This window comes from Neurospora hispaniola, assembly GCF_033458365.1.
Source record: "Neurospora hispaniola strain FGSC 10403 chromosome Unknown B0T23scaffold_2, whole genome shotgun sequence".
Taxonomy (NCBI): Eukaryota; Fungi; Ascomycota; class Sordariomycetes; order Sordariales; family Sordariaceae; genus Neurospora; species Neurospora hispaniola.
The window spans coordinates 343,669-357,380 of record NW_026944407.1 but is presented as its reverse complement, the minus strand read 5'-3'; the positions used below and the strand labels follow the sequence as shown (position 1 = coordinate 357,380).

The 13,712-nt window shown below is 51.4% G+C and overlaps 4 protein-coding genes and 1 non-coding gene across 5 annotated transcripts; 2 read left to right on the top strand and 3 right to left on the bottom strand.

The window, feature by feature from the left end:
• Window positions 1–40: 40 nt before the first annotated feature.
• On the top strand, window positions 41–133 carry B0T23DRAFT_t116. The gene has a single exon. It is a non-coding gene; the product is annotated as a tRNA-Asp (tRNA).
• A 482-nt stretch (window positions 134–615) lies between these two features.
• Window positions 616–1,177, top strand: B0T23DRAFT_372435 (uncharacterized protein). Its single transcript, XM_062836729.1, has one exon. The coding sequence runs from the start codon at window positions 747–749 to the stop codon at window positions 969–971; it is 225 nt and encodes a 74-aa protein (XP_062694950.1). The 5' UTR covers window positions 616–746; the 3' UTR covers window positions 972–1,177.
• Window positions 1,178–1,515: 338 nt separating this feature from the next.
• Window positions 1,516–2,867, bottom strand: B0T23DRAFT_62115 (uncharacterized protein). Its single transcript, XM_062841550.1, has 3 exons — window positions 2,236–2,867; window positions 1,800–2,017; window positions 1,516–1,711 (listed from the first exon to the last, which is right to left on the bottom strand). Exons 1-3 carry the CDS (start codon window positions 2,701–2,703, stop codon window positions 1,705–1,707), a joined length of 693 nt encoding a protein of 230 aa, XP_062694949.1. The 5' UTR covers window positions 2,704–2,867; the 3' UTR covers window positions 1,516–1,704.
• Window positions 2,868–3,850: 983 nt separating this feature from the next.
• On the bottom strand, window positions 3,851–5,625 carry B0T23DRAFT_62038 (uncharacterized protein). Its single transcript, XM_062841548.1, has 2 exons — window positions 4,664–5,625; window positions 3,851–4,605 (listed from the first exon to the last, which is right to left on the bottom strand). Exons 1-2 carry the CDS (start codon window positions 5,243–5,245, stop codon window positions 3,925–3,927), a joined length of 1,263 nt encoding a protein of 420 aa, XP_062694948.1. The 5' UTR covers window positions 5,246–5,625; the 3' UTR covers window positions 3,851–3,924.
• An 862-nt stretch (window positions 5,626–6,487) lies between these two features.
• B0T23DRAFT_62068 (delta-1-pyrroline-5-carboxylate dehydrogenase) lies at window positions 6,488–8,672 on the bottom strand. The gene is made up of 3 exons (XM_062841549.1): window positions 8,304–8,672; window positions 8,140–8,253; window positions 6,488–8,079 (listed from the first exon to the last, which is right to left on the bottom strand). Exons 1-3 carry the CDS (start codon window positions 8,505–8,507, stop codon window positions 6,586–6,588), a joined length of 1,812 nt encoding a protein of 603 aa, XP_062694947.1. The 5' UTR covers window positions 8,508–8,672; the 3' UTR covers window positions 6,488–6,585.
• Between the last annotated feature and the right edge of the window lie 5,040 nt (window positions 8,673–13,712).

The following is a 13,712-nucleotide window of genomic DNA, read 5'->3' as shown; positions in this document are numbered from 1 at the left end:
CCCCAGCAATCAACTACGACAGCTGAGTAACAGTTGTACATCTTCCGTAGTATAGTGGTCAGTATGTGAGCTTGTCAAGCTTGAACATCAGTTCGATTCGCTCGAGACCCGGGTTCAATTCCCGGCGGGAGAGACCAGATTTTTTCTTTCTTTTTACCTTTTTCGTTCATCCATCTATCTACCAACGGCTTTTATCTGTCGTTGCTTTCTTCCTCTTTCTCGGTTTTCTTACTTTTTTTTTTTTTTTTTTTTTTTTTTTTTCCCTTGTGGCTCACATTCATACGTCAATTTCCGGTCGTCAAAACCCATGGCTTTTTGTCTTGTGGTACGCCAACATGTTCATCGCACGCCATGTCCCATAATAGATCATGTCCCGAATCTCAAGCTCACCTGATCGCCAGAATCGACTCAACCAGATTAACAACAGGCAAGTGGAACCAAAACATCATTTCGATTGCCTATATCAGCCCCTACAATCTTGTCACGCTACACCGTCCAAGGAGCCCGAGGGAGCCATACCACATCGTACTAGGACCAGTACAGGGACAAAAAGAGAAACAGATATGACACTTGATTCCAGACCAAGTTCGAAAGAAAAGACTGACGGGTAGTATCACAGAGCTGAAAATAATGATGATGGTGATGAAAAAAAGAAGAGACAATGCATTCTGTTCTATCCCCTTCCCACATGTATCGTACAACTCACGGAAACCCCCTCAATCCCCCTAGGAAAAGACAAGCCAAGAATGACACAGTTAGGAGGGGAAGGGCCAAGTACTATTCTCCTTGCTCTCCTCTCCGTCTTGTGCTTCTTGTTCCTATTCCCATATCCATTCCTATGTGAATGTCCCAATCTGTTGTATCATTACAAACCCTTGCATTTGCCTTCCCCCAGCCCCCCTCTGTTTTGTTTTCTCTTCCATTTTCCTCGACCAGACCAGACCAGACCAGAGAATGGTTGGATGGTATGAAGGTGATTGAACCCAGAACTCATCCCATGACCCCAACCCCAATGATGTTAACGCCGACCCATTCGAAAGACGCCGATGTCAAACCCTGCTGAAGCAAAACATGAAAATATGACCAGGACGTTGTTGATGTTGTTGTTGTTGCTGCTGCTGCCATCGCCACCGAGCCCATTTCCATCATTGTCGTTGTCATCGTAGTTGCCATCCCCGTCATCCAAGAAGGAACCATCGTGGAGATGGTGTTGATCATCATTACATCCCAAACCAGTTGCACCCATATCCAAGACCAAGACCAAGACCATGGCCATGGGCAACAACAGCTAGAAGAAGCCAGCACCCCACACAAAAACCCAGCCATCCCAATCAAGACCGCAACGGCGGCCGTCAGGCTAGGGCTGACATCGCGGTCGAGCCAGCGCTGATGCAGGCGGAGCGTGCCAAGTCGGAGATGGAAGAGTTCGTCGACGGTGACGGAGTGGGTGGAGGAGTTGAGGTGAAGTTGGGTGGAAGATGGGGGTCGTTTCTGCGGTGTCTTGTTTTCGACTCTGTTTTTTTTGTTTTTGCTTGTTGTTGGACTTTGGAATCTTTGAGATATAGGTGTGGTGTGGTTGGGTTCATGGGCTTATGGCAGAGGGAGAGAGAGAGAGATGGTGGGATGGTCATGAACAAGAGAGGGAGAGAGAAAAGAAACGGGGTGTTTAGGGATTAGGGATTGGGGGGGCGAAGAGATAAACATTTATTGACTGGATAAATAAAAAGATGGGATTAGCCCCACCGTCCGGTAGGAAGTGAGATATATAGTTAGTTGGGTAGAGGAAAGAAAAGACTTACAGAAGAGTAAGCGAGACATCGCCCTGCAGTCTGGCCTTCAGCTCGAGCTCGACATCAAGGTTCAAGCCAAGCTGCAGACGGACGGGCTTGGTGTCGGCCAGACGGGGAAGGGTCTGAGGGCCGGCAAGACCGCCCTGCTTCTGGAGGGCGCCCTTGTTTCTGCGGCGGCGACGGCCGCGGGAGTCGACGGAGGAGCCGTCAGTGTTGTTGTCGTCGAGCTATTTGGTTCCAAGTCAGATCTTCTCTCCCTTTGTTTTGGTTTTTGTCTTACTACTAAATCCATAAAAAAGGATAAAAAGAAAAACTAAACACGAAAACAAGGGACTGAGGGAGTTCAAGTATTTACCTGGTGTCGAAGGTCAGCGAGCATTTCTTCCTTCGTTGGGGAGAGATAGCCTGAGCGGGCTCCGGCAGGGACAGGGGGGAGGTTAGAGACCTTAGGCATGGTAGGGTTGGCGTTGGACATCTTGAAGGTTGTTGTTGTCGCGGTTGGCGAGTAGGAAGGAGCAGTCGGAGAAAAAGAAGAAGAAGAGTCCTGGTGGATAGTAATGTAAGTCACGGACTGAACCAGAGTCCGTGTGTGCTGGGCGTAAAAGACAGGTGGTTTGCGCTTGCGCGAGTTGAGTGACTCCTGAACGAGACGAAGCGGCTGAGGCTTGCTCGAGGTAAAGACGGTCCGGGGATGTGGACGGGAGGGTACAAGTGGTGGCGGTAGTGAAAGTTTGGTGGACTGCCGTGGCGATACCGGGAGAGGAGGGTAAGGAGGCGGTCTTACGGACTGTTTGTGGTAGAGAGTGGGCGGTGGTCGTCTTTGATGAAGATAATCCACGCCGATTCGAGGCTGTGAAAGAGAAGCTGGTTTAAAGGGCTTTGGTGGAAGTTGTTGTTGACTGGTAAAGGACATGAAAGGCTACATTGGGCGAGTGGAAGACAGTATATATAAGCAAATTGATCCGGGAGGCGGAGAGAGTCGGTGGCTCCTCCTTGGGATTCCCCGGGACACCGGGAGATCGACTCGGTCTTGTCCATCCTGCTGAGTGTTACCACCGGCCTTGTCCGGCCATCGCCAAGGACCATTTCGGTATGTTGTTGTTCGATATCAGGGATATCACGTGCCCCTGGCCCCGATATCTTGTGGAACATAGGGCGATACAGGGGCATTGGGGTCCGTGGGTGATGCTTGAAGCTGGAGGCGAACCGTTGGTTTCTCGTACGACTGACGAGTGTGAAACTCCGGCTTTTCCATTGTCACATACGCAACTTCTTCGTCTAGAGAATCAAACAGCGCGTTCGGTAGCAATGTAGGCCTCATGAAGCCATTCCGGGATGGAATGAACTGTTGTGCGCCTAGACGCGCCCGTCTCAAACCTTGGGTGTTAAGCATCATCCGGGCGCTCGGTGTCGTCGACGTTCGCTTCCAGGGGTCAAAGCGCAACACAATCAATGGGACCTCTGCGCAACTGGTATCAAGATGAAACATCTACCGTCAAACTACCCTCCAACTGGTTCCATTATCTTCACAAATGGTAAGTTATCTTCGAGATGTTACTATTGGCACTTGAAAATCTATCAGATAAATTTAAAACGTCTGTCTTTCGTCTATCCATTGCCATGCTCCCCCCGGTGGCCTTTTCCTTACCGGTCTCGAAGAGCGTTTTCTCGCATAGGTAAGCCTGTATCACCGATTCATCTCGAACCATTCTGTGACGACCAGAGCCCTCGGTTGAGGCATTATTCATTTGTGCATCCTCAGCCCAGAATAACATACGCATCCCAGTCACTCACGACTCGATCTATGGAGCGATGCTGCGATTTGAAACTTTTTAACATGGAAGAGGGTGCCGAAATTCTCCGAGGACTTCCAAAGCACCAACAGGCCGCCATTCTTCACCCTTCCCATGGGCATCCTTATCCCTGGCGGACCCCAAGACCCTGCATATTCCGGTCCTGTGATCGCTCGGTTGCTTGCCGGTACTAGTGGCCGTGGATCCGGCATGTATGTAGTGTAAACCGCTCGAATTGCGAAGCCGAGCCCCGAGTCTAAGCCGACAGACAGACCCCAAGGGTAGATGATCTTATTCAGCCCAACGTGGAGGCGCCATCGAACGATCTCCTTCCGGGTCCCTCATGCGCTTAACAAGTCTCTGACACTCATTCCCCGCCCTGTTCTCACGGTTCCAGAGGCTGTGGCCGCGGCTTCAGCGGGCCTGTCGATATTCGTTGTTGACATCCGCCTATCCGGTTGCGTCTGTTGGTTCAACATGAGAAGAGCAGCCGTTGCTTCATGGTCAAGGTCATTTCGCGATACCAGGTAAGGGCTGGTCAGTGTTAGGCCCGAAACCGAGGCGGCTCGCGTGTCGTGCATGTTGCTGTTGCCGCCATATAAATGCCCCTCGGAGCCAAAGCCGGCAGGCGAGGCAATAACAGATGAGCCACTGAAGCTGTAGTGTCTTTGGTAATCGGTCGATGTCAAAGCTAACGAGATCGAATCATGTCGATCCCTTAGCGGCTGCTGGGGTGGTATTCCCGGGGATGCGGATGGCTGGTGGGAAGAGGTGATCGCGGCAAGTGGAGGCGAAGAGGCCGGTGAATCAACCCCAGACGAGTCCGACATCTCTACGTCGCCCTCTAAATGAACTTCTTGTCTTGCCGCAAAGGCAAAGACAGCCTCAGGATGGAAAGGTTCATGACCAGAGGGTGTTGGAAGACTCTTTATCCCACTTTCTTCCTCTGATGGACCGGATTGATGCCGGGCCTGGAGCTTAGCGACACAATCTTCCAAGTATCTGATATACTCTATTGAGGCCTAAGGTACTTGATCAGCTTCGATTCCAAGTATACAATCTCTGGAATATAATACTAACCTGAAGGATAGCCAGCTTATGCATCTCGCCGGTGCATGCCGGTATCATGCTTTTGAGCAGGGCGAACTCTTCGTTCATCTTGGATCTCCTTCTCCTCTCGATCAAGCTATGTGCTGTTTTTCTCGCTATCTTCCTTCCTGCCGCAGTCGATTGTTTCTTTGTGGCGCCTCCTGTTGTCGCTGGTGGTGTGGTCGACACTGGTTTCGTTGTGGTGGACACAAGATCCGAGCCCGATTTGCCAGTGGTCGAATCTTTGGAGGTTGGTGCAGGTCGTGGAGCAACAGCAACTTCACGCGGCTTCATCTGGATGATTTTGCGTGACCTCGTAGGAGGGGGAGGGAGTGCAAAATCGTTCCTGGATGGGCCTGTGACGGTTGCTGCACGCCTTCGTGACTTGACTGTCTCGCTTGGTTGCATCGGATATCTTTTCTCCGGAGTCTGTGGAGGTGTGCCTGCAGCGTTGGATGGCATAATGGCAGGTGGTGGTAGTTCGAACAGCATCTGAAGGGAGGCTAGGGGTGGAGGTTCCTGGGCTTTCATATCCGCTGATGATACTGGCGTAGGCAACGACCTCTGAGGCATCGTGATTGGCTTGTCGTTCTACCTTATTGCAATGACCTAAGGCCACCCGGCGAACAGGTCGGTAGAGGCGAACTTGGTAGTGAATGAGTGGGTGTGTATGAAAGCGCTCGGTAGGTGCGTAGAACCCTGAGCTTCAGAGTCACGTCCAAGTCGAGCCGGAGGAGCTCAGAACAGCCTGTTGCTTAGACGAAATAGGTAACTGTCAGGCACGACTGACGTTGCCGGTTCTGTATAAGATTTGGGTTTGAAGATGGCGGAAATCCTTCAATTGGTGGTTTTCACTGTGCTTCTGGCTGTGTCTGGTCAAGAGTGGACGATCAAACGATCTTCGAGTATCACCTTGCACTGGTAGCAAAAAAAAGAAGCAGATTCGAGTTCCACGATTTTGTGGTGAGTTCGCTCAGGTGTTGTCGAGAGGCACAGATGTCCCAGCATGGGATCCAGAATCTGGGTATGCCATCACGGGCAATATATGGACATTGCGCTTGCTCGTTCTAATCTATGATCCATATCAGAGAAATGGGCCAAGGGATTGGCGGTTCAGCAGAGGGCGGGGAGACGGACGTAGGAAGTCGGTAATCGTAACGTGCAGTCCCATGGAACACTATGCTAGTGTCTCCATCTCTGAAGTGCATTCCCAAGTCCCGAAGCAGTCGCGTGCCAGCTCCTTTCCAGTCGGCACGAGGTGGATTCCTTGATGCTGATTGGACAGCGTGCTTCTTAGTGTCTCGACAAGGTGTCAAAAGAACGCCTGTAAGCAATGCCGTACAAGGTTGTCCCTCTGGCTCTGGACCTTTGTCTGACGCCGGCTACAGGAAGTATGGATACCTGCCAAGTCTTTGTTATTATGCTCTACTCCCACAACCACCTTTGGCCAAATGGTGTCTTCTGTACATCGTCAGTGATCGTCAAGGTCCCCGACCCTTTCCACAGCCCCCGCCACTACCCAAGCTCTTTTAAGGCAGCCCGCACGTGGTCTTTGACAGTCAGGACGATCTTCAACACGGGGCAGAACGACGGGCCGTCCGTAACTCTCTCGAACTCACAGCACCAGGAGAAAGAGGCAACAGGGGCAAGTGGTGAAGCACCTGTGCCATATAAAGCCAGCAACACAATGCAACTTCAACATCGGGTAGTGAATTGATTCGCTAGACACCTCAACCAATAACATGGCACCCGTCTCAACGCTGCTCGTACACAACTCCGTCGAACCGCACCTATATGAACGAATTCGCCGATGCCGGCTTGATGCATCAAAACTCCTCCGAGCGAGTCCTCCGGGAGAAATTCTCCCAACTGTCGTCCGAGTATACGCTGCTCTCCATAATCTCAGTAAGGCCCTACTCGACCTCATTGCTGGGATATGTCACCGTGGTCGTCGAGTTAAACTCCTCCTTGATGCTTCTCATGCTAACAAACCGACTCAGGAGGTTGATGCTGCCGGCCTTGTCATTGGTCCCGCTCGCTCGGCTGCCACCAAATGGCTGCTGGCCTACAACAGCACCCGTACTCTTGCAGTTAATGTAAAAGTTTCCTGCCGAGTTGCGGAGTTTCTCCTCTGCGAAGCGAATAACGGTCCGGTCACTTGCAAAGATTGAGCCCGTCAACCCATATTCCGTAGCTCCGTCGACGATATCATAGATAGAGGTAGTGCTGTCCACGTAGTCATCATAGACGTAGACCGTCAAGACGGGTCCGAACAGCTCCGTCGAGAAGAGTTTATGGTCTGGCGTCTTGGACACAAAGATGGTTGGCTTGACGTAGTAGCCAACCGAGCTGTCGTATTCTCCTCCTGCAATTAGCTGGAGGTCTGGGTCTTTCTTCCCCTCGTCGATAGCCGTGCTCAGCTTTTTGAAAGAGGCGGCATGAATGACCGGGCCCATAAAGTTTCCATGGTCATGAGGCGGGCCAACTTTCAACTTCTCCGTTTCTTGGATGAGAAGCTCCTGGAAATCTGGCCAAATCGACTTGGCAACGTACAGTCGGGAAGTGGCGCTGCACTTCTGGCCCTGGTATTCGAATGCACCACGGACCGTCTGAACAACAGCGTTTCGTAGATCGGCCGACTTGTGAACCAGGTGGAAGTTCTTGCCACCGGTTTCGCCAACAATGCGAGGATATGATCGATACCTACCCTCAGCAACTCCAGCGCCAATCTGGCCATAGAGCTTGCGGAAGACGGCAGTGCTGCCTGTGTAGTGTAGAGCCGCAAAGTCCTTGTGCGCGAGCACTTCCTTTGTCACCAACTCAGGATCGCCGGGAATGAACTGAATGACATCGGGTGGGAGTCCCGCTTCGAGAAGGACCTTGTACAGAATGTAGTTGCTGAGGATCGCGGAATCGCTCGGCTTCCAGACCACAACATTGCCCAGCAGTGCTGCCACGCCTGGAAGGTTGCCCGCAATGGCAGTGAAGTTGAACGGGGTGACGGCATAGACAAAGCCCTCAAGTGGCCTGTACTCGACACGGTTCCAGACACCGGGGGAGTTATGTGCCGGTTGCTGAGCGTATAATTGCTCCGCATATTGGACGTTGAAGCGGAGAAAGTCACAGAGCTCAGCAGCGGCATCGATTTCGGCCTGCCAGGCGTTCTTGCCTTGGCCCAACATTGTTGCGGCCATCAACTCGTAGCGATACTTGGTGCTAACCAGATCGGCGGCCTTGAGGAAGACTGCCGCTCTGTCAGCAAAGGGCAAGCTTTCCCATGCCGGCTTTGCGTTCAAGGCGGCGTTGATAGCCAGGTTGACCATTTCGGGGGTTGCCACGGCATAATTGGCTATTTTCTGTTTGTGATCGGCGGGGTTCACCTGGTACTTGGTGTCTGCTTTGCTAAGCTACGTTTATGGGCGATGGTTAGCGGACGGCTTCGGATGAATGGACATTTTTGGGCACACCCTTACCGTCCTTCCGCGGATGTTAATGGGAACGTCGACAGGAAGATTCTTTGAAAGCGCCGTATAGGCTTCCGTGAGCTTGTGTCGTGATTCTGAGCCTTTGGCATAGTGTTGCTACGCTAATCGTCAGAGAGGGCGGATATACGAGGCCCGGAAAGACTCACATTGGGCTCGTTGGCCACTGTAGGGACTTTGAAGGTTGCGAGGGTAGAGTTCGTCCTGGCGATGCTGGGTATGGCTGTCCTGGATCTCTGGTTATGTAGCTGCGGCCTTAACAATGCAGAGTTGATGGTAGTCGAGGATGTGCGAGTTGATCTCAGACCACTCGAAGTGGTAAGAGACAGCCTCTGAAGCCTCCGTGCCGACATTCTGTTGACCTTGATTTGGCTTTCGACCTAGGCGGCTCTTTCTGTAGGTAGGTAGGTATGTATGCCTTTCGAGATCCCACGTGCAGGGGGGGAGACAGTTGCACAGGATCGGAACTGCCGTTGTTCAGGTCAGTACTGTAGTATAGGAATGTCGACGTTGGACTCTCGAGCTGGAGCTGCCTAGAGGAAACAGTTATATGTAAAACTGAAGATTCGACGACGGAGGTTGGAGTTGAATTAAGAGTACAGTTGGACCATTCCGTCATCGGCCTTTGGAAACCATGTATCATCGTCTTCCCCTCACAAACGGCTGCTTGTGTTTCCTGTATGAATGCCTTCAGCCCGCCCCTGTCATCCCTGCCAACCAATCCAGCCAGGTTCTGCGATTGACGCATCGCTTTGCGACGGCTTTAGATATATCAAGCTGCAACGCCTTCACCTTTTGACGTTCTCGTGCGGGGCCTTGGGGCGTTCTCATTGGCCAACACTTCATTTAAGCAGGGGCGCTGTTTGAATGCTAAGCCGATAACAAGGGTGCTGGCGCCGACTGCCCTCCGGCTATCATCTTATCGTTCGACTAGAAGCCGAGCTTCACAGGGCACTTCAACTTCAGCTCCGGTCCTCAGTCAGCGTGTTGCATTGAAGCAGTCTGGAAGGTTTTTACTTTTCTTCTAAAAGTTCGAAAGCCGGTTCTCGGAGGCACCGGGTTTGCTTGTGCCGAAATACGAAACTACATGATAGCAGGTGCAGTAATACCTCGCCCCATACAATTGAAAATCGTCGGTGCCAGAGACCATTGCAAAGGAGATAGACGCTGTCATCAGAGCGCTTTGCAATGAAATATGGTCAGAGTTGAAGATTCAAATTCAAGGAGGGAATTTCATGAGCAGAGCAAAATGTGTTCAAGGAAATAAAAAAGAATGATGGATTCTCCGTTGACGAGACTCTAAACTGTGATCGATGTTCATGAATTCGGAGGTGGAGCACTGGTGACACCTGCCCCTTCCCCTCTAGCTCCACTGTAGTCCGGGGGCGGTCCGCTGGAGCAGCACATACCTGCGGCATCATGCAAGTGTCTGACTCGTGAAGATGGGAACCACAATCTGGACCTCACGATGTGAACCTCCTTCTCCTCTTCTCATGAAAGTTGAATAAATAGTACAGCATTCGATCATAAATTTAGTGGAGTGCCTCTGCTAGAATTATCAATGCTCTACACTACCTCCAACTAGGTATATCTCTACACACTTCCTTCGTTACCTCTTTGCTTCTTCGAGGATGCTCAGAGGCCTGGATGCCCTGCATGCTGACCGTAATGCTGACATTTCCTTGTTAGTCGTTCTAGCAGTTGATATGCGATTTCCAAAGTCCAGTCCTCTCAAAACAGATTTCAGTACCAGCCCTCACAATTGAATCCGACGCGACAGCGGAAACAAACCCCGGACTAGTCCTTGATACTGAACTCTTTTGTGTTGCTTTCACGAGAAGATAGTGCATCGATAGTACAACGAGAGGGTGTGAAGCGGATCACTCCCACGACGAATCACTGCGCAGAAAGATCCTTTCACCAACCCTCCCGAGCCCTTCAGACCAGGGTCGTTACCTATACATTGGCCGTCGCCATAAGACGAGGCCGGCATTGAATACCACTTGACCACTTGAAACCCGAACCCCACCATCACCACATGGTGTTTATAATGGTTGACGATAAGCCTGAAGCATGGACCAAAAGACCACCTTGTTCAGCCCTGACAGGCTTGCCGTCACAAGGCACAGGCTAAAAAGAGGCGAGACGGCGAATCGACAACGTGAGATGGCGTCTGAGACGTCTGGTTGGCTCATAAGCTCGCTTCTTTAGACCTCTCGATTATGACCACGTCACGCAGAAACAGTCGCAGGGATCCCAGCCGCAGTCGTTCTTTCGGAGGGTTTCCCGTCCAGGTATGTGTTTGATTGGTAAAGTGCAAGCAAACTGATCAACTTGGTCGCTATGGGCTATGGCTCGGCCCGGTGCCACATAGTCGGTCGAAGAGGGGAATAACGGGTAAGCTTGATAATTGGCTAACAGGAGCTGGATGTATAATTGCAGGAGTAACTGCTCAACCATCCATCTTGGGCTTCAATAACCAGCAGAGAAATCTGACAACCAACAAACCATAGAAAACGTCATGTGCTGTTTCGAAGGATGAGTTGCAAGCCTCATCGAAAACAACGATAGTCTGTAAACTGAAAAGAGATCCTATTACTCGGGACAATTTTCGGCATCAAGAGGACCGCCATATGCAACTCGTCAGGGGCAATTAGGTTTTTCAAAACTTCAACCTTGCGGGATAGACACCAGTCGATCGGAGCCTCCGCCATCCACGTTCAAGTTACCAGTCCAACGCATGTAGGTTGTGGTGAGACTGAATGACTGCGTCTAGAACACAGTACCGCGCGCAAAGATCACCTTGACCGGCGGAGTGATTCGAGTTTGTCCCGGGAATCGACAACAGCCATTCGCTAGATTTGGGCATGTTGATGTGTGCAAACTTACCCCATTACGCCCCCACTAAATCCTTTGCATCCCTTTCAATGGTGGTGTAACTTGTGGGTGGGATGTGACTTGTGACAGCAGCAGCCGGTCAGGAGGAACGTTTAACTGTGAGTTTGTCGAACCTGAGTCCGTGTGAATGCCGAATGGGAATGCTTAAATGTTATGTTATCATGCAGCCAGGTTCAGAGAACATCACCAACAAACTTTTGGGGAATGGAACCACCTAGAAGATGGGGTATGTAAGCATGCAGCGGATCAAACAACATCCACTCCAAGCGTACACTGACCCGAGCTGTATCGAGCACAAGGTAACGTTTGCACAACAATGGGACCAACGATCTTTGCCCAGATGGGATCCGTAAGCGCGGGGGGACAAAGGATGTCGTTGAGACAAGCCAGGTTCGGCCAATACACACTGACGCTTTCCTGCGGGCGACGATTGCTAATGCAGGAACAGGATCGATTCCATTGCTTCTTTCTGTCTGCGCCCGCCGCCCGTTCCTTCTGTCAGTAGAGGCTCTCCCTCCCTTGCATCAGAGCTCAGGCCGGTCGGTGAATTGTAAGCCGTGTCTCCTTTTGCAATTGTTTATCATGGCGTATCCGTGTCGTGAAGTAATACCCCGAAGCTTATCGGGAATAACCACGACACCGGAATGTCAATCTCCTGAAAAACCTGTTATCAAGTTGATGGGGAAAGGAAAATGGGACGATGTTTTTGCTAGTAGGTAATGTAACGGTATAGACCGAAGCTTTGAATGTAGTCAGGAACGGATGTGGATCGGTGGGGTAAGTTGGAAACAGTGCCTGGCCTGCACAATCCAGAATCTTACCACATTAGGCCTAGCTCGTCCGAGCTGGCCCCACATACCCCAGACGTTTCGCTAAGGCTGTTAAGGTTGCCGATGCCAGATGGGGTAAAATCTCCATCGTTCCTCGGAGATTTGTTCAACTTTTGTTCACGTCCCTTGATCCGAATCAGCCGGCGATGACTTCAAAAAATGATGCCGTACCCGGATAGCGACACCCAGGCAGGGGCCCCAGCATTGACCCTGGACAAAAGCGAAGTGCCGTGGATGAAGGAACCTGAGACCGCTGTCGGATCCATCTCACGTCCGGATCATTCTCTGATAACAAAATTTCTGTTCCTTGCAACTGAGCTCAGTATGTAAGCGGCACAGCACGTACACTCATACTCCCACTTTCTACACAAGCGACGAAGCAAGAAACCAAGCCTGGCCGCGGGCTTTCTCTCTTCCCCCACCTTGGGCCGACCAGCCAATGGACATCATCCACGACAGAGAGCGGGCCCTTGGATTTTGCTGTTTCAGGAATTGCCTCTTGTCATCCACCGATTCAAGCCTCTCTTTTGCCCATTCATGGACGACTTTTGACATCTGTGAGCAATAATTCGTGCAGTCGGTCGGTCGCTTGGCCGGTCGGTCCAGGTCTCCGAGGCGGTGAGCAAACATCACATCATTGAGCAGAAAGACAATTTTGCTTGCATTGGGTTCGCAATGTCATCAACAAGGGAACACGACGTTTCAGTGCCTGGGAAGCTCCATAATTCCATTTCGTTTCTGTTTCTTGAAACGTCCGTCGAGTTCCCGTCACCATGCTCACCCCCCCTCTTCTTCTTTGAATATACCCCGCCGCCCAAGCACGCCATAATGAATCGGACGGTAGCAGCTCTTTAAGTTTTCCATAACCTCACCTGTGACGGTGCGACGTAGTGACCTGCGCCGCCTCGCCGTGGTCGCATGAAGCCGGCTGTTGTCTGCTGTGTTCCTACGATTGCATCTTGCTTAGAGCTATCATTGTTGTCATATTTACGCAGCTAGCAGGCCGCACGGAGAATCTGTCATCGAAACCATCCGCTGTTGACAATGGACTCGTCTAGATACTGATATATCATCAGCCGTTTACACACTTGGTCCCGTGAAATTCCCCCAAGTCAGAGTGGAGATGGCTTTTTGGGTTGCTTTTGGAATTGTACACTGCGTACAAACGTAGGTATACCTAGCGGCGTACCGCCCCGGTCTCGGTCAAGTGCCCGGGAGGGTGCCATTGTCCTGTCCCTCCTCAAGCGGGGCGTGTCTGATCCCACGACCAAAGATATCTCTGTCTGCTCTTGACCACCCATTCCGAGACCATCACTGCAGCTGACTTTGCAGGCCTGTGGCACACGCAATGCTTCCATTGTGCACTCGGCCCAAGCCAGACATGGGGGAACATGACCAACAACCTCTGAACAGCTTTACGAGGATGTTGTCGAGGATCACACACCTCGAGACTCCGACGTTGGGTTTACACATCCACAAAGAAACGGCGGGACTGCAGGTGCCCTGAAAGGGGTGGGAATGGGAGATATGCAAGGTACTAGGATCTCGAGTCTTCCTGGTGGGCTCATCACCATCCACCCACCTGGTATCCATCATAATATGCACACCTCACCACACCCCGCCCGGCTAGCCCGCCACTCCTGCCCAGGATGGGATAGTGCCCGTCTTTGTTGATGCGCCTGGATCACGGACTGGGAATATACATGCCGGTCATTCCTTTTCTACACTAAGTCTTTGTCAGTTTTTTTTGATAGCTATAACCGTACAGGATACGCCACCTACTTCCGACCTCGTGGTTGCTTTCTTGCTGTTGCGTACACTGGATGTCAA